We start from the raw sequence: 20,094 nt of genomic DNA on the forward strand, positions 1-20,094 counted from the left end.
TGAAATGTTGTAGCAGTCCTGTTCTGCACAGAAGATAAGCAGGAAAAATGCATTAATGGGATTCGGTGGTGTGTGAGCTCAGTTTCCCCAGTGCCACCAGGGTAAAATTTGCTTGAGCATTTCATGAGTTGAGAATCATTTTTGTTGCAGCACTGTGAATATAACGCAGCTACAAGTGGACGGTGCTTATTGTGAGGAAAAAGTTGTTCATCTGTATGATAGATCAGTGTCATCTGGAATTTAAGAATTGAAAATTCAAGGTCAGAGGGCAGCTGACACTTGATTTTGCTCTCTCTCCTCAATCCATGGCTTTGATCATGCTACATCTTTCTTTGTGCCTGGTGCTCAAGAGAGTATCCCAGGGTCATGGCCTGTTTCCTTGTCAAGAGGTATAAACCTACTGGCCTAAAGAGCTGAGGCCCAAGCTTTTGCAGGGGTGGGGGCATGAAGGAAGAGGGAGGGGAGCATTTCCTTCATGCTTTTCACTTTTCCCACATAACCCAAAGCAGACTAAACAAAACCAGTGTGAAATCTCATGGCTTGATGCTGCTATGGTTATATTTTTTAAGCTGTCATCCGTTCATTTATAGTTATGTTTATTCCCTGGATTTACAGCTTTTTTTCAGCCTTTTCTTGCAGGGAGGTGCAGGGGGAGGTCAAAACCTTTTGAAAGGGGATTGCAGTAAGCGGTGGCCTATGATTAAAGCACTGTGTTTTTCCTTGATGCTGCTCCTCCGCAGCAGTGTCACACATGGTAGCATTTAGGAGCCCTTCACAGCTGAGGTGTTTCAAACACTAATGAATGGAAGTTTGGTACTATAAGGCAGGCAGACTTTAAGGCAAGCTTTGCTGAATGGTGTACTGTAGTGGCCTGGGAAAGGAAGAGGGTTATAAATTGTGTCAGTTAGCCACCCAGACAAAATGAAGCCATGTGGAAAATCAAATCTATTAAACTATGAAGACTGTTATAAGCTGTTTTAAGCTGGTCATTCTTCAAAGGTCTCAGTTGGCTGAGGGGGTGAATTCCTCTTCTTCCTAGATCTTTTTCACGTGCTGTCTTAGGTGATGATGTTCAGTGTTTGATAAAAAACAGCTTTTCATTGACAGCCCCTTTTATGAGAAATGTTAGTTGCCCCCAGTTCACCACCCATGTCCTGAAAGGTACTGAATGTTTGTTTAAAAAGCCAAATAAGAACATCACATTTGGTCAGGCTTGCTGAAGGCAAGTATGAAGCAGCACTAGGGCAAATGAGGAGGAGAAGACTTCCCAAAGCAACTGCTTAGGACTGCACACGTGCTCAAAATGTTTGCCATTTTCTAGCTGCCCATGTCTGCTGGGGCCCGTGACAAAACATAGCGCAGAATGATTTTTCTTGACATCTCCTGGAGTAGAAGAAAAACCTGGCAAGGCAAGGTGGGGCAATCAGAGAGCACAGGGTACCTTCCCTTCTTCCCTTCTCTTTCTTAAAACATCCTAGGATGATGCCCTGTAAAGGCCATTTTATTAGCTCAAGAGGTAATTGTCAGCTGTGTGAGGGACAACTGAACTGCAGTCTAAGATGCATGGTCGCCATGTATTTATTATTCCTATTTGTGTATTCTAGGAAGAGACTGAAGAAACATCCTCACAAGAGTCTGCGGAAGAAGACTAGGAGATCACACCATGCAATTTCTACCTCATCAGCAGTTGGGTCTTTTGAAGGGAGAAGACACTGCCTTGACCACTTACTTTCTATTGCCATGGTCTTTCCACTTTTGCCTGGGGGGAAAAAAATCACATAACCTTAAAAAGGATTTAACTAATCATCTTCTTTGTAATCCCTTCACAGTCCCAGGTCTAGTGAAAAACTGCTGTAACACAAAGGGGACACAGATTAATGATGCAACTTTTAATTACTGTTTTCTTTTTTCCTAACCTACTAATAGTTTGTTTGAGCTGCTAAGTAAGGGTGAATGGGTCAAGAAGAGCTCCCAATCAGGTTTATGTCATTCACTGCACTGCGTATAAACAAGAAACTTGTAACATAGTCGTTAAAATGGGCATTGAAATAGGAAAGGCTGGGTGTGTAATACTTAGGCCTTGCAACGCTTCCAGCAACCCACTCCCTACTTAGTGAAATCCCTGTTTTAGAACACCAAAGATAGGGGAGAGATACTATTCTTTTTCTTTTGTAACCTTCTTGTAGACTTATACTTGATTTTATTTTTTTTATTTTTTTTTAAGACTTACTTTTATTTTGGGAAAAAAATGAAAGCTGATCTTTCATTTCATTCAGCTGGTAATCAGAAGAAAGAAATCAACCTGAAAAAGGTACTTTCATTTTGCAAAAGGGAAGAAAGACAAAGATACGTTGTATAGTTACAGATACAAATATATCAGCACAAACAGTAGTAAACAAAATGAGCAGTCCTTATCATCTGGATAGCAGGAAGCCAGGGAGTTGGCTTTCTTAGAACCAGGAGTTTTCTATGGAAACAAAAATGACTGACACCACTCTTAGGCCATTAATGAGTAAGTTTTTATTGACAAAAGTGTTTTAAAACATACAGAAAGGTACCTAGAAATTAATCATAAATTTATCTGAACACAAATAATCCTGATTTTTGCTTAGTTTCTAGTAATTCCACTTGCCCCTACCAGTATTTTGAAAGAATTAAATCTTTCCTCATTACTCATCAGCCACAATGTAAGAATGAACACCATGTACCTCAGCTAAGCTCGTGCATTACTTTAAGCAACATATTTTGACATAGGATGGTTCACTGAGCACGTCTGTGCCAGTGGCATTTCCCCATCTTTTCATTCTAAGCAGCACTTTTAGCACCAGATGCAATATTACCCCACTATTCAATACTACCTCTGATTTTTACCAATAACTCAACAGACTGATAAATACATGCTGCTATACACATTCAATGCAGGAAGTTTTTACTGGGTAGATAATCGTGAGTATCTGCATTTCCCCCTTATTTCTATTTCAATCTTTTCTGCAGTTAAGGAAGCAACGTCTTTTTTGTGTTTCAGCATGATTATGTGTTTTCTTTCACTTGGTTTGTTTGATTTTTTTTCTTTTTTTCGTGTGGGTTTTTTGGTTTTGGTTTTGTTTTGTTTTATTTTATGTACTTACTCTATTCTCTGCTAGACTTCTATGTAATGTACTGTTAACTTGAATATATTTTTGTATTGAATTGCTGATAGGTTTGTGAGGATAATTTTCTTCAAGGACACTACATGACAGAAAAAAATTTAGCTGTAAAGTTTAAATATTACTGTCCAAGTTTTGTACCTCAAATGAATTGTTTAAAGAAATGGACTAATTGATTGACAAAGACCTACCTCCAGACTTTAAATGGAATGAACTTGTTACTTTCAGCATTAGTTTTGAGACGTTTGAAACAGTTAGGACTGCAACTAATCCCTAATTCAAAATTATTTTTGTAAAATAACTTGTGGAAAATGAACACATTTTAAATTACTTTCATATTAAAAATAAAAAAATGAACAAAAAAACCTTCAAAGAAACTTGAAGCTTTGTAGGTGGGAAGCAACAAGCTCAGCTTTTGCATAATGCAATCACAAATATGTGTTTTTTTTAAAAAAATTAGTAGATTGTAAGAAAATACTTGACAAGTATTTTCGTGTATTTTACACAAATGTGATTTTTAAATATGTTTCAGCCAGATTTATTTTAAATGCTTCTTATGTAGAGGTTTTTTATTCTCCCCTCTCTCAATTTTGTTGTTCTTTCTCTCTGTCTCCACCACCCCCCGGCCCCAATTTCATTTTCTCTATTTCTGTTTTATTTCCCTTCTTCCTCTCTTTCCTAGTCAGTACTTTGTACCATTGTATTAATAACTGGGCCAGGGTAGTTTCTCAGGAAGGAGTCTGTTGGTATGGCTTTAAAATGGAGCCAAATGCAGTTGAAGATAACAAATTACTGGCTTCTTCCAAGAGGCACTGTCAAGAAATACAGACCTCCATGAAAGACTGCACAGGGTTCAGTGATAGAAATCACTGGGAAAGAGCTGATTGGAATATTATAACTAGACATGATAATATCAAGTGAAAGAGAAATAATCTTAGCTATACAGTAGCTCTAACAGGCCAAATTCAGTGTTGCTTGAAGGCAGTAACAGGAATTTTGCTGACTTCAAAGGGCATCAAATCAAGCCTTAGCAAGTCCCTTTTGGGGTCTAAGGGGTTTTCTTGCATTTTTTAAAACCACGGTATTCAGTGGATGACACAGATATAATTGCTTTGTGTGTGTCACTCCTCAGGCTCTGAGAGACTTACCACTCTGATAAACTGAACCTTACATTTTCTGTATATTGTAGTACAATCAAAACACATTACTACCTCTTAGGGTCTACTATACCTCATTTTTTCAGACTGAAAAATTGCATGTGGCCATTGAGTCAGTGAGAACATCATAAAATTTTTTTATATATATAGTTTATTTTTGTGGGAGATAAATTTTATACGACTGTTCTTTGCTGTCATTGGCCACTGCTAACTATGACTGGACATGTAATTCTTCTACCATTTCTGCAAGAGAGGTGTGTTCGCAGGAAAAAAAAACGGCTTCAAGATGTTGAACTACAGTTTACTTTTCCTTTTGAGTGTCTTTTAACTTTTTGCTTTGTTCTTCATGTAGAGTTGCTGTCTATGATTGTACTTCAAATCGCTTGCTTGTTGAAAATGTTCCTTTAATGGTTTATCACAGTCTGTTCAGCACAATAAACATAATAGCCTCTGTGATCCCCATGTTGCTTGATTCCTAGACTTTTGTCACAGTTCCATAAAATGGGTAATAAAGTTTGGTCACAATGACCAAATTTTTAAAATCTTTGTATTCAAGTAGTCTTTTTTTTTTTCTGTCCCAGGACCATAGGCATGTGCCTGAGAATTTGCTGGTAGGGGCCCCAGGGGTGGGCACTTAGCAGAGCTGTGCATCTTACCAGGCTTCCCAAAAGGTGACACACCCGTTCCTGGCCCAGGACTTGCTGTGCTGAGTTAAGGGCTAAAGTGTGTACTTGGGGACCAGCAATCCTAGCCACCAGACAGGGAACACCATAGCACAGGCTAGGCTGATACAGGTTTTGTTGCCTGGTCTCAGATCCCCCTCTTGGGGGTCCACCATGATGATGAGCCTTCTCTTTTTAGGCAAGATTGCAGTTTGCATCCAAGTCCAGGGCATTTCCGTTATGCAGGCTTTAGGTTAGAAAGAGCAGGTACTCAGAGCTGCAGACACAGGGATATGTCTGGGTACTATCTGGGGCACAATTTGAAGAGCTTAGCAAACTACTAAAGCTCAGCTACCCCCAAGACTGTCACTGGTAAGTTGGCAGGATTCTTCTCTCTTTTCTCCATTTCCTCTTACATGGTCTCTTGGCGTATTACAGTGAGATTTAAAGTCAGAGAATCATAGAATATCCTGAGTTGGAAAGAACCCGCTAGGACTATCAGTCCAACTCCTGGCCCAGCAGAGAACAGCCACAAGAATCACACCATGTGCCTGAGAGCATTGTCCAAACATTTCTTGAGCTCTGTCAGGCTAGTGCTGTGGCCACTTCCTGGGGAGCCTGTTCCTGGGCCTGACCACCCTCTGGGTGAAGAATCTTTTTCTGGTATCTAACCTAAACTGCCCCTGACTCAGCTTCATGACCTTTTCTGGAGTCCTGTCCCTGGTCATGAGAGTGAAGAGATCAGTACCTGCCCCCCTGCTTCCCCTCATGAGGAAGCTGAAGACAACAATGAAGTGTTCCCTCAGTCTCCTCTCTCCAGGCTGAAGAAGCCAAGTGATCTCAGTGGCTCCTCATACAGCTTCCTCTCAAGGCCCTTCTTCACCATCTTCACAACCCTACTTCAGACACTCTGTAGTATATATATTTTTTATTGTTTTGCCCAAAACTGCAAACAGGACTTAAGATGAAGCCAGACAAGTGCAGAGCAGAGGGGGACAATCACCTCCGTCATCTGATTAAGTCTGCTGCACGTGTCCATAGATTCATGTTGGCAACCATTCCTCTCTCACCTAAGGGATTATGCAGTAATTATTCCCTGAGATGTGTAGGTTTGCATATTTTTTGTGTTCCCTCATTTACAGACTCTCCACTCTCAATGTCTGTCTTCCCGAGGGCTTCATGACACCTTCACTTTGGCCTCAGTTACTTGTAAAGTAACCAAAATAAGATCACAAAAAAAGGACTAAGTAACAACACCCATTCAGTCCTGAGTCAGATGTGAGTAACTGCATTCATCACATGCCCTCTTCTGATTTGTCACCCTGCTTAGTGGTATTAAAAGATAATTCCAGTGTTCAGTCTTCCTGTTGGTCATCTTCCCTGTGGTTGCCATTACTTGGCTCTTCCTGTTATTTTATCTGAGTGATACTCCAGCTGTAACCCACCCACCTGATGGGTCAGCCATGTGGCTGAACTTCTGTTGCTCTGTGCTTAACTCCCCTCTACTTCTTAGTCATTCCTCCAGCTTGCTTCACTCCCACTTCCCTTCTCAGGGCATCTCCCAATAAACTTCTGCATACTTTATTCCACGGTGAAACTGTGTGTGTATAAAACTAATTGGCTTCTGCAGGATCAAGGCCTGCATTTGTCCAGCAGCCAAGAGTGCTTTATCCAAGATTCCTGTGGCAGGAGTCATATTGGGTTTCTGTTCTTGCTTTCCTCTGCCATCACATCTCATTCACACAATTATGGAAGGGAATTATTGAAAGCTGGTGCTGCCAGTGTCTTGCACAGATGTTTAATTGTCCATAGCTCTTTTCAAAACCAAACCATCTGGTCTGGTCATCATTAGAAACAGGACCCAGAGCAATGACAAGAACATGTTCCCCCAATCACACAAGAGAAGTAAGATTTGTCATGCCTAACACTGCACCTGAAGCCTGAATGATGCTTTTCACCCCAGCATCTCTGCATACAAGGATGTAGAATTTTTCCTCTCAATTTTTCCTTTTTTAATGTCCCACCATCTTTGTGATTACCTTAATTTTTAAATATACAGAAGCACTTAAGCATTGTCATGGTTTAGGAACTACACTTCTGCTTCCTCCCTCAAATGAGAGAAATAAAAGGCAGAGATTATGAGCTAAGAACAATTTACTGGAAACAGCAATGAGATAAGAAAAGAAACAGTAACACCAACAATATTAATAACAACAGTGTATGAGAGGGTGTTTTATACATGCAAATTACTCACCCAGTGACCTGATGTAGCACAACCCTGAGACAACCAAAAGTGGCAGCTGGACCCTCTGTGCACCTGCTTTTACTCTGACTGCACTCCCTTCCTTCTCAGAAGTGAGAATCTCTTGCTTCCACCCACCAGTGATGATGTGTGCAGCATAGAACAACATAGAAATGTCATATGGCTGCAGGCTCTGTACCCTCACAGCTACTGAGAAAAATTAACCCTGTCCTTGGACTAAACCAGGACAAGAATGTAGCCTTTACACAAATAAAGGTACGATTGCTTTATGCCTTCTGTTTTCAGAAATACTACATTACTTATTGAACAAGTTGTCTCCAGAAGCTGGGGATACCTGGTCGCTGGAAGTGTTCAAGGCCAGGTTGGATTGTGTTTTGAGCAACTTGGTGGAGTGGAAAGTGCGCCTGTCTATGTCATAGGGCTTAGAATTAGAATCTTTCAGGTCCTTTTCAACCCAAACTATTCTGTGATTCTGTGGTTTATTACATCTACTTGCTCTGTGGAATCAACAATGGCACACATTGTTAAATACCTTGTCTGAAAAACACAGACATGGAAACACTGGAAGTCAGATTGGACAGAGCTCTGAAAAAACAGATCTAATTGAAGATGTCCCTCCTCATTGCAAGAAGTTGGACTTCTAAACCCAAGTTGGACCTTACAACCCAAACTGTTCTATGATTCTATGATACTGTGATCCTTGCTGTCTGGACTCTCTACAACAAGCAGAGGCAATATAGGTTAATGCTCTTCCTGCCTAGCTCCAGGATCCATGGGCTTTGTGCCATGCTAGGACATGCTAGTGATGGGGAAACCTCAATCCTTCTGCCACCCCACCTCACTCACAAATCCAAAAGGAGGGAGCATGCACTCCACCTTGCTACCAGATGTTCCTGGCATGCAGGTCCTGTTCTACTAACTGAGTTGCTGTTCCAACCATCCTCATGTCTTTCATTTAGAAGGATGAGCTCTGCTGCTTTGGTCTGATTCACCTCCATGTGACAATAAGGTTTAACATGCCTTTTTCCCTTTACACATTTTACTTCCCTTAGCCATTCCAACAACCTTTTGGCCTATTGGATATGTTTCTCACTTCTTTCCTTCCCACCTGCGATTTAATGCTTTTCCCCTCCTACAGCACTCTAAATTTGCAGTGCACTTGGTCCTGTATTCAAGAGAAAGAAATCATCCTCCTGTAATTAACACCCTCTGAAGATACATGAATGTAATTAGAATTACCCGGAAGACAACAGTCTACTGTGGTACCAGTTTAAGTGGGAATCAGTCTGCCTGTTTGCACTCTAAAATGAGACTGCAGATGGCTGTGCCCCAAACCTGCCACACGTGATTAAAATCAACTTTTATCTGCTAGAAAAGGGGAAATTGAAACATCAGCAGATAAGACACAAGCCTTAACAGTGCTTCCCTACTGAGATGGGGCTAATTAAGCACATCTAAAAACATTAGCATTGTACCATAAAGGAGGAGCTTTACATTGTTAATAATGGCTAGGGTGAAACTGGAGCTGAAATCCAAACATATGCTACATTAAGACATGCTATTAAAATAATCAGTGAAAGAAAATAACAAATGAAAGTTGGGTGGATCTGAAAAATCAATAGCAGGCAGAAACATTAATTAGCCAGAGAGGAAACTTAGCAAAGACAGAAGTCCCATCAAAAAACAAGATTACATTACATTATATGTGAATGTCAGCTACAAAATATTATGTGGGACCACCAAAGATTATGATTTTAATTGAAGGAGGTTTTAATTCAGAAAATCTATTAAACATATACAGTCCCTCAAGGCATTTTGTTCTCAGTTCAGGGAGGAGGAAAAAAAATAAGCACATTTTTACTGCACTGGAACACATTTGCCATAAAAAACATAGTTTGAGCAATATTACATAATAAAAGTAAAATTTAAATCAACATTTGAAAATAAATCAGCTCAGCAGATGCACTGAAGGAGTTACTTTGGAGCTGCATAACAGCAGAGTATTGTCTTTGAAGCTACATCATAGTCTAAAATAGGGGTTTTTTTGAGGCCTGCTATGCTCAGAAGGTGTTCACAAAGAAATTGCTGATCCTAGACTGGACTTAGGTCCAAGACAAAGTAATGTCTATCAAGGGCACAGTTAATAAGATTATTTTTGCCAAAGGTTCATAACATGCACAGTTTGGGATGGTTTAGGTTTGGTATTTTTATCCCAAGAGATGATAAAGTCAATGAGATTCAAGCCCTGGGGAATATCATCCACCAGAGTTCCCCATGGTGATCCAGACTTTTGGTGTCCCCACACATGGCTGTTGTGTTATGAGCAACACCCTTGAGATCCACCTCACTGTGCAGATATAGTCCCCACAGGTCTCAGAAGTACTACTGACTGGGCAGTAACTTACCCTACATCTCTGAAGAGAGAAAGGGATCTTGCCCTGAACAAAGCTCTGTGTGTGGCAAAAGCTAATGATCTAGAACTTGTGTTGGAGGTGGCCATTACACAAACCCCACTCTCACTTTTGAAAGCAGTTTATAATCATGAGATGCATCTCTGCTTGGTTTTGGGTATGTGTAACTATACAACAGGGCTATAACTGCATCTACATCTTTTCAACACTTAAGAAAAAAATAAAAATACATTTTTCAAAGGCTACTGGTGATTCTCCATCACTAATGTCCCCAGCACACTCAACAAAGTGCTATATTGTATTTACAACAGCAACATAACAATTGCACAGCACAGAGTGAATGTGGAAACCTTGTGTTATCCAGACCAATAAGGACATTTTTTCATAAATAAGGTTCAGTGCATCATTATTCAGAGGTTAGGGAGAAGACCTGTTTTCCACTAAAATCTTTAGAATGAAATTGTTTCATCAGCACTTAATTGTATGTGCTGGGAATGAAAGCTGTCTACCATCTATCAGAATTTTACACAAAACACTTTGGTTTGGTTATGTGTGCATTTTATATCAAAAGAGTCCCCATCTTAACCAGTACATATCATTAAAATAGTATAGCACTTGATTTCAATAGGAAATAGGCTTAAGAAAGGAAGATAGGAAGATTTCATTTCCTATGGAACAGAGGAAGTATTTATAGTCTTCTGCCTATCCCCTTTTCCTTAACAACTTCAAGGCTATTTCAATTATTTTTGGAAATTAGCCTTGACTTGTAAAGGATGACCTCCACGATTGCCTTTTCCTCATGAAGGCTTGAGTAAAATCAGCTTGTAGTGCACAGATTTACCTTTGCACTTCTCTGAATTCTACCTTATGGGGAATCTCAAGGCCTTAAATAAACTCTCAGGACATGCAGCCCTGAAAGTAATTGGTTGTGGATCAGTTATGGCTTTTCTAGTAACACAAAAACCTGCAAATCATGAAGAGCACATAATAAGCACAGTACAAGGTGCACAAAAATGACAGATGAAAGGAAGAAAATAGTGATGGGGGGGTGGGTGAATCTTATTGGAGTTGCTTATGGCAATGAGTTTTTGGGATAATTGATCTATTTCATGGAAGTGAAGACCAGTTAAAGTTGCAACCTCTGCTCTATACACAAAACCTAGTGAAAGACATTTAATTTATTTATTTTAAAATTTATTTAGTAAATTACATGCCAAAAAATTAGCAGCAAGTCAAAAGGAGAAGTGGAGAAAAGAGAGACAGAGTAGGGCAAATAGCACAGTGAGCATGGCCAGAAGAAAGCTTGGTGAGAATGCTTTTGACCCGAGTGCTGACTGCAAAGACTAAACCTATGAGCAGAGAAGGTATGTATGGTGCTGCTCCTGCTCTCTTCAGGAGATCAGACTCAGGACTCTCTTCATGAAGAGCAGGCTTAGGACAAGAAATGCTCAACTCTATTTGTCTTTCTAAATGGAAACTGCATCCAGGACTCTGAAGTGTGGTTAGTTGCTTGGATATAGAAAGTGTTCAAAAAGAGCCACATGCACATATGTAGTGCAGGATAGAGGGCACCCCAAAGAGTATTATCAGGTTGGAACCACTGCCCCGATTGCATCAGCTGTTTGAGATGGAAAGCTGCTGATATTGTGCTATTTACAGAATCTGCTCTCTTTCTTTCTTTATGGAAATTCAGAGGCTAACACACAGATTTAGTAAACTTAGCATTCTGTTGTTTGCTTAAGTACAGCTGTGAGTCACTTTAGAAAATTAAAAATGAGGTAACAGGTCAATAAACTGTTCAGAAGTAACCGCTCCCTATCTGCCCCACACTATCACAGGTGGCAAAGCAGCTTCATTACACTCTACAACAGAGTTTCTTTGAAATGCCCTTACTGATAAGATCAGGGCCTCTTCTGAAGTGCCTTTGGAAGCTCACAGGCATAGTACAGTGTAGGAACCTCACTTTGGATGATGCTGATCATACTGTTCCAAGGACCCGAGGGACTCAGCAGAGTCTGGTCTTGAATTAGCCGTCACTTTAGTTCCCTCTATAAGGCTACTGTGCTGTACATGGAGTGTTAAATTGGTTTACATGAGGTTTCTCTTTCACACATTGTTGTGGGTTTCAGTAAAATGATCCAGTAGAAACTAAGCAGGGAAAAGCCAACCTTCATCTGGGAACTTCTCATTTTTACAATTCAAAGCACCTGCACCAGACCCTCTGTTTTGCAATGGGTGTTTGAGATATACAGACATGATTTTACACTGCTGGGAATATGATGCATAGGGAGGTATGGCTACAGTCACTTTAGGTGAGTGTCTCTCTCAACTACTGACAAAAGTCCAAAGGCTACCCTGCTCCAAAGGGACAGAATCCCTCAGCAACAGGACCCTGCAATAATGTCAGCAGTGCAATCCTTTAAAATGGCCTGTTCTTACCCACTACATGCACAAGGGCAGTTCAAGACATTTTGAGAGCATCAGTCAAATGAGTGGGTGTCCTCATAATCTACAGAGGTGAAAAGGACTGAACTAGAGTGGCCACACAATGTTTTCAATTGAGAAAAACTCCCACAAGCTAAGGAGGGCTAACCCCAGGAAGCCGTGGGATAGTAGTAAATAAAAAAATAAAGCGTTTGGTGTTGATGAAAAGTTAGCATGTTTTTCTTCAGTTAAAGGTCAAAAGACTAGCCAAATTAACAGGTTTTCTGTGTTTTGGCAGAGATCTGTGTCACCAAGCTTTAGTCATTTAAAACTTAGATGTCTCATCTAAGTTTTTCATCAGCCAGAGGGCAATTCCTTCCTTCCTAAAAAATGGGTCTAAGCTGGGTGGTATGAATCACTCATCCCTCCCTGCTGACTGTTCAGGAAGCTGAGACAGTGATGTTAACTTAGCTCAAAAGAAGTGAATATGGGTAGTTTCCAATTACATTGCTGAGCTGAGCACTCCTACTCATGAGCAATTACTCTAACCCCTGCACTCCTCTTCCAGATGTGTCTCCAAAGGCAGATAAGTCAGTTGTCTTCAGCACAATGTAGGTGCATAAAATCCAGAATCAGATTCAGGCTTTGTGTCCCAGTTTCACAGGAACAATTAAGTGCAGACTGGGGGAGAGACAGGTCAGTATAGACAGTCGTGTCCCTTCTGAGCCAGCACAACCCATTGCCTGGAGCAGGCAGGCATTCCTACACCTGTCCCTTGAACACAACTCATCAAAGGCTAAGGCAAGTTTGTGTTTTAACCCAGCTGTCAGCTAAGCCCACACAACTCACTCTTGCCCAGTGAAATGAGGGAGGCAATCAGAAGAGTAAAAGTGAGGAAATTCATGGATTGAAATTAAGATAATTATAGACAGGTAAAGCAAAAGCTACCTATGCAAGCAAAGCAAATCAAGGAATTCATGCAGCATTTCCTGTAGGCAGGCAGTTCAGACATCTCCAGGAAACTGAACAGGATGTCATATGGTATGGTATATCCCTTTGGTCAGCTGTGGTCGGCTTTCCCATCTGTATCTCCTCCCTGCTCAGCAATAATAGATTTGTATTACCAACACTTTTCAGCACAAATCAAAAACTTATTTCCACACAGCTACTATGGAGAAAATTAATCCCACCCCCTGTCAAAACCAGCACAGGTAATTTCAAACTAAGATCTTAGAGGTATTTATTCCCATCTGCCAGTCAGTCATTTCTTTGATGTCCCAAGTATGTTAGGAGCACTAAGGTCATGTGTGTTTGGGGGTTGGATGAGATGACCTTTAAAGGTCCTTCTAACCCAAACCATCCTATGATCCTATGCTTTGAGGTCCTTCTATACAATGTCATCACATACCTGCAAGGAAATGTTACATGGTCAGTTCAAACCTCAAACAACTCTAAGTACACATCTAAAAAGTGAAAATAAAAGGCAACAATACAGAGTCATGTTGTAACTACACTTTCTTATCATTTTGTGTTTGCTTATGGTTTGTCCAGCCTGTGGTATAGCACTTAAAAAGCCAGGGGAAAAGCATCAATGGTCACAACAGACACTGGAGGAGATGCAAAGTTTGCAGCCTTACCCAAAGGATGGCTGAGCCAGGTGAGCCCCACCAGCTGAGCAGTCAGTGAGCAGGGTCAGCAGCATCTGTAGCCACAGCAGCATGACTACAATAAATCCTGGGGTAAATTGCTTGAAGGACCTACACAGAGTGTTTTTGAATTCCTGGTGGAAAACAACCATCTCAGCTGAGACTTTCTGCTTAGTGGATTCACTTACATCACAAACAGCAAGGACACGTATTTCAAATAAGTCAGCAGCTTCTTGGAAAGTTCATCAGTGCTGCTCTTTTTGATTTGGGCCAGATGTCAGCATCAGGGCATGGGAGACTGTGGCCCAAACCTGATCAGATTCCTTCACCTATAGATTATATTACAATTAAACTTATCAAACAAGCCACTTCCTGAAATTGAGGAGTTCATTAAAGCAAATGTTCAATTTCAACCTACAGTGCCATCAGGCTCAGCCCTACTGCACTGGCTGCTCGTGCTGGGTTGAGTTTGAGGAAAAATTACACAACTGAGTCTTTGGGTGAAGTCTAAACCTCCATCTATGCAGCAACTATAAAATAAGCTTTTTGAATTATTGTTGTCCAGAACCTGATCTCATAAGAATAAAACGGGCATCAGAAGATAGTAAAAATATGATGTATCTTTTTCACCGTAAATCCTTTGTGTGAGCTTCCCAGATGGTGTGAATCTGTTTAGCTCTGGGTAATCAGTGAAATCACTCTGCCTAATGCCACTGAAGTAGTCAGGCAATCAAACTCAGGCCAAAACACTTTCAGAACCTCCTTGTCTGAAAGGAGGAGGGGGAAAATGCACTGGAGTTGCAGAGGTGATGTCTGACAGCACTTCTCTGGAGCTTGGTGCTGGTGCTCTAAAGGCCTATCTGAATACAGAGGTTAGAATTCAATGATATCCAGCTAGAAGGCAAAGGTATATTCTCATTACACAAGGATAAAGGAGGAATGACTGCAAAAGCCACACTTACGCTCATTCGAGAGTGATACAAATGTGAAAAGTTTCAGGCCTTCTGAAGTTTTTTGTCATTCATGTGCTATAAAAAACACATTCATGCAGCCTTAGCTATCCATGGGTTGTGGTATCTTCAAAACCCCATTAAACAATTGTTCTGCCTTCAAGCATTTTTTGGAGTCAGAGCTCAAACTCGGCAGTATGCTCCACACTGAGTGTTACTATATGGATACAGTGCTTACTTCCCCACATGGAATTAATTTTAGTAGATGCTATCAATTCTGTAAGAATTGAAAGCCTCATCTTTTCTCCAGCCTTGGGATGGTCTAGGTCAAGAGGCTGGATGTCCACAAAGGCGATAAACCACAGACACGGGGTACCCCCTCCCTTGAATCCCGTTTGAAAGGTTTCCTCACCCATACACTGTATCCTAAAACCATGTCTGGGGCAAACACAGGGATGGCACTGAATCCCCCAGCTAGAGCCTATCCCTGTGTTGCTCCTAAAACTGTGCATACCACCTCTTCCTTCCCATGCTGAAGATGATGGTGACCCCAGAGCTGGGGTGCTGCCATGGGACTGACTAAGCTAAGCACCACACCCAAAGGCACACCTGGGAGGTGGTCCTGGCTCTCATGGCAGCTGCAGAATCAGCACAGCCATGCTCTTTCCTTCAGCACTTTGCTGAATCATAACTTTACAATCTTGCAAGATCACAAGAAAAAGCGCATATGGGAAAGAAAAGAAAAATACAAACAGGAACACTAAAAGTAATATCTAACAACCAGCTATCACTTTCCAAATATTTTTCTTCTATTAATTTTAAGGGCAAAATCATTTGGTGGTAAATGGGGAATAAACTAAAACCATCTGCACCCTGCTAGGCAGCTGTCAGAAAGCCAAGCAATCTCTTTGGGTATATAGGCCTGATATTTAAATCCACTGAAGCAACTCCAGCAGTGTCAAGCTGATGGGAGCCCTTTTCCAGAGCTGAAGAAGCTGACTCTGATGTTATAGTATTGCTAAGATTAGAAAGGTGCATTAGAGACCCCACTAAAATGATACAGTTTTGCAAGAAAATAATCGTATTTAGAGATTACTCATATGGCACCCATCTATTTTAGAATAAAAGGAAACCAGGAGGGCAGAGAAGAGATTTCATGTATTGATGGGATAAGATGCCTAGCACAGTATGTAATTTAAACACCAGAGATCTGGACTTGAGTAGGAAGGGAGGGGAGCAGCCTATAAACATAATTTGAGAAGAATGTCTTAATCCTAGGAATAGTTAACAGATAACCTGACGGCTGACTTTGGCAGTTGGATCTAAGCAGTGAACACCAGCAGTCCTGGAGGAGGGAAAAGCTTTTTTAAAAAATGCATAAACTTAAGAGTATGTCCCATCAGCTAGATTTTTGAGATAAGATTAATGAGAAATAGGTTGATTTGTACTTCCTGAGTTTAAAAGTGCAGATCTCCATAGATCATAATGTCTTGCCTGGCTGCGAATGTTTCCATGTTGAAAAAACACTACTTTAGGAGAGAAAGTGTTGCACACTGGGATAGTGTAACAATGTTTTTCCACTGAAAATCTAAAATGTATTTGCTTCATTTTATGGGATTAGAGTTATCTGGAGAGGAGGCAAAAGGATCAGAATTTTTGCGGCAAGGTGCAGAAAATTACTCATCTGGAGATTTTGTAACTTCACTGAGACAATCAGCAATTAAAGTCATATATATTTTTATATACTACTTATTATTATACTATATATTTAATAAAGATGGATTTGTTATCCATGAGTTTAAAATTTTTGTCCTACTAAGCAATCTTTGCAGAGGATAAAAAAGGATGTATTCCCTTTAATCCATTTTAGATCTCCAGACACTCCCTTTCTCCTTGCTCATACCATGTAGCAAAGGACACACAGAAGTGTTGAGCAGCCCTCCCTGTATCCTTCAGTATTCCTCGTAGCCTGGTCCCTACACCCTTTCCTCACATAGGAAATAGCCCAAAGGCAAAGTGGGAATCCTTCTGCTGAGTTTCACAGGCCCAAGTCTTGCCCATGGTTCCCAGGACAAATCTTGAGTACGTATGGAGATTTGTATAAACTCTAGGCATTTTTTTATTACACCCCACAAGAATTGCAGTGTTTTTCCAGTTATTGTTGACTCTCTCCTTCAGCTCTTTTTGCCATGCAGCCTGAAGCGGCAAAAATGGAAACATCAGAGTGATGCTGGCCACTGTGTCTGGTGCTGTCGTGTCTGTTTTCATACAGTACCTCATCCAGAGCCATGGATCCATATGCAATGTCGGGCTTTGCTGAGATGCATGCTGCAAACCGGTCACCCTGTGTGCACCCAGCAAGTGCTGCCAGATCGAGGAGATGGAGAAGAAAGGAAGCACGTGAGACAGAGTAAGAAAAGGCAAATTACACCTGAAATTTTAGGAATCAAAGGGGACAAATAAAAAGCAGAAAAGGTGTGTGAAGGGAGAGGAGACTGGAGTTGAACAGCCTCTTTAGCTAGGCATACATCTGTGCTGCTACTCGAGGCAGTGAAGATCTTGGGTTCTACAATTGCTCCCAAAGACCACCCCTTTGGATATTCAGGTAACTTCCACAGGACAACCTCCTCAGGCACACAAAACTGAGCATTTATCCCAAGTCATCAGCAATGGCACCCTGAAAACTATCACAGCCACATTTTCAGACCACTCTGAGCCCCGTGTCATGCAAACCTGCTAAGTACGATGGAGAAAGACACTTTCTCCAGTGCCTGTGAATAAGACTACAGGTCTCAGCAGGAGACAAAAATGCTTCTATTAATTTCCAGACAAAGATTATGAAACTGCAGGGAACTCCAAAAAAAAACAGCTCTTCTTTATTTTATCCTGTAGAGCCATTGCATGGGAAAGAGAAATATTTATTTGAAGGGTTGTTTTATTTCTTTCTTCAGTCCCCTTTTGATGATGCATTTCCCAGAATAGGTGCTTGTTTCTGGGCCAAGAGCACCTGATTAACACCTATATCCCCTAACCCACATTACCTATTGCAACCAAATGAGAATCTCACATCAGTTTCTCTAGTCAGTGTGAGCAGCCAAATCCTCAAGTAAGCAAGGGTGTAAGGCTGAGAGTGATCTTGCATAGTGCCTGGTGAGATCCTCCCTGGATATGCTGTGCCTCAGCTTTGAGAGATCTGGGTCAAAGCTTCATTCAAAGTCTTTAGCATAGGATAAAACTGAAGAAAAAATCCACCCTCCATGCCTGAGTTCTCCTGTGACCTTCCACACTGGCCAATCTCTCTTTCTCCTGCATCTACAAAGATAATTATCCCCCATGAAGCTTAAGTGCTAGAATACAAAGAGCAGCAGCACTCCAGATCCGTGCTGTAATACACTGTGTTTTCATTATTGGTTTTATTCTATTTGCTTCTAGCAGCAAAAAGAAATTTTAAGGAATAGGATTAAAACAGCATGGGAGAGAGAAAAAAATTTACGTGTAGTGAACTTTTTTTCATGAATTTTATTAGTAATGTACAATAACAGAAATTTAAGTGCTAATGATTGAGAAATAATCTTTTTACTCTTAATTTTGTACCCCTGAGCACAGCACAAATCATCACTGAAGAAAGCTATTAGTTCCACATCAACCTGTGATTTGTGGAGATGCGCAATAAAACTGTATTAATCTTGGATTACAGCTAATTGCTAACTCTCACTCTCCTGTTCCATGATTGGTTCCTACCCTGGAGTTACAGCAGCTGGGGACTTGTTTGTAGCCACACGGTTCGTGCTTGTCTGAACTGGGTTAGCATTCAGAAGGGCTTGCATAGACTTGCTGAAGCATTCCTCAAAGCTTTGTAGGAACTGAAATCACAGTCATATTTCAAAAGGCCACTGTTTATAAAGTGTGGTACAAATGTAACCAAAATCGGAATAGACTTCTCTATGTTAGAAAGCATTTCTTACCCTTTGGAGAAGAGAATTTTTTTGTTCTGGTACTCAGCAAGTAGACTTCTCTTCCCAAGTGCTCCTAAAACAATTTTGCTACAGATCCACTATATTTATTGAATAAGGCTATAAGCCAAAAGTGCCTTTTTGCGAAGGTTTATTTTTTTCAGAGAAGCACAAGTCACAAAAACCAAAGCAACATACTGAAGAGAAAAAGAAGTTAGTGGGGGAAAAACACCAGCATGTTTTAGATGGGAAACCTTTTGAGGGCATTTTAGAAAAATGCTTTAATGAAAAATCAATTACTTTATCCCAATAGACAGTGTGTATAAATACTAAAATTTCAGTTGCATTATAAATGCTGGTCTTGTGGTACTTTAGTCACATCATAGAGCAGTTTGAAAACACATGTAGGACTTCGTACTAATGGTGAAACCCATCTATCAAGTGCTTTTAGAATAAAGAGTAAGTCTATGACTTTTGCCTGTAAATTCACTGGACCAAGGACTTTCTCCTTCCCTGCAGAGAAGAGGATACATATTGCACAAGTTGGTTCTGAGTGCTGCCCAAATACAGGGTGAGTGGGGGAGCCTTTTTTCCTGGACGGGAGCAAAAGACATTGGGAAGTGCTATAAGAAAGGGTGCTGGGATGCAGCTTTTTCCTAGGCTCCTTCCTGCTTCTATGCTAATGAACCCAGGAGAGGATTGTCTGCTGCCCATCCCCAAAATACAGCCCCTCCACCCTTGCTGTGTTTTGCTGTAACCATCCAGGTGACGGGAGGAGAGACATGTTAGTGGAGTCACCTGATTCTTCATGGACATGGAAGGACCAGCTGCTGAGGGATCCACACTGCTGGACCAAAGCATGAGGGCAGCAAGAATGCTCATGACAGCAGCAAGGTCCAAAGGGGGCAGTGATGGAAGCACAGAGCAGGATCTGTGTTTTCTGATTTGCATTTCCCATAGAACGTTAGTTCAGGAAACACATACAGTATCTCACATGTGGTGGGTTAGGATGAAGCTGTTGGATGCCTTCCACAGATGATTTAGGAGCCTCAGTGAAGGTGAAGGGGGCTGATCTTTGCAATTTCCAGTCACTGCCAGTCTCTCACACAGCTCACATACCCAGTCATAAGTCCCTGCTGAGGACAAGTGGTGAGCTCAGTGACACTTCATCTTTCAGGGCAGGAGAAAATTCTTCCCTTTTCTTCTCACTCTCTGCAGCATATCTGTCTCTACCCTGAGCCTTCTCTGGTGTGTCCCCGTGGATCTGCAGCAATGGATCATGCTGGAGGGATTGAATCCACATCAGCAGGGACATCAGGAGGATTGCTGTGTGTGCAATCTGTCACTGCATCACAGCTGGAGTGACAAGTACAGGTCTAAATAGATATATCTAAACAGAGCTGTGGTACCAAAGTTATGGCACTCACCTGCGTGGGGTAGGTTTGCATTCAGATCCCTAGACGATTTCTGGTTTTTCTCTAA

The 20,094-nt window shown here is 41.1% G+C and overlaps 1 protein-coding gene across 1 annotated transcript in view; it reads left to right on the forward strand.

Moving 5' to 3' along the window:
- The window catches only part of HMGA2 (high mobility group AT-hook 2), a 125,184-nt gene extending 108,205 nt beyond the window's left edge, over positions 1 to 16,979 (forward strand). Inside the window, 3 exon segments of the mRNA XM_062491176.1 lie at positions 16,281 to 16,325; positions 16,838 to 16,867; positions 16,869 to 16,979. Of these exon segments, the coding sequence (XP_062347160.1) occupies positions 16,281 to 16,325; positions 16,838 to 16,867; positions 16,869 to 16,979 (186 nt within the window).
- The last annotated feature ends 3,115 nt before the right edge of the window (positions 16,980 to 20,094 follow it).

Source organism: Cinclus cinclus, chromosome 4, assembly GCF_963662255.1.
Source record: "Cinclus cinclus chromosome 4, bCinCin1.1, whole genome shotgun sequence".
NCBI lineage: Eukaryota > Metazoa > Chordata > Aves > Passeriformes > Cinclidae > Cinclus > Cinclus cinclus.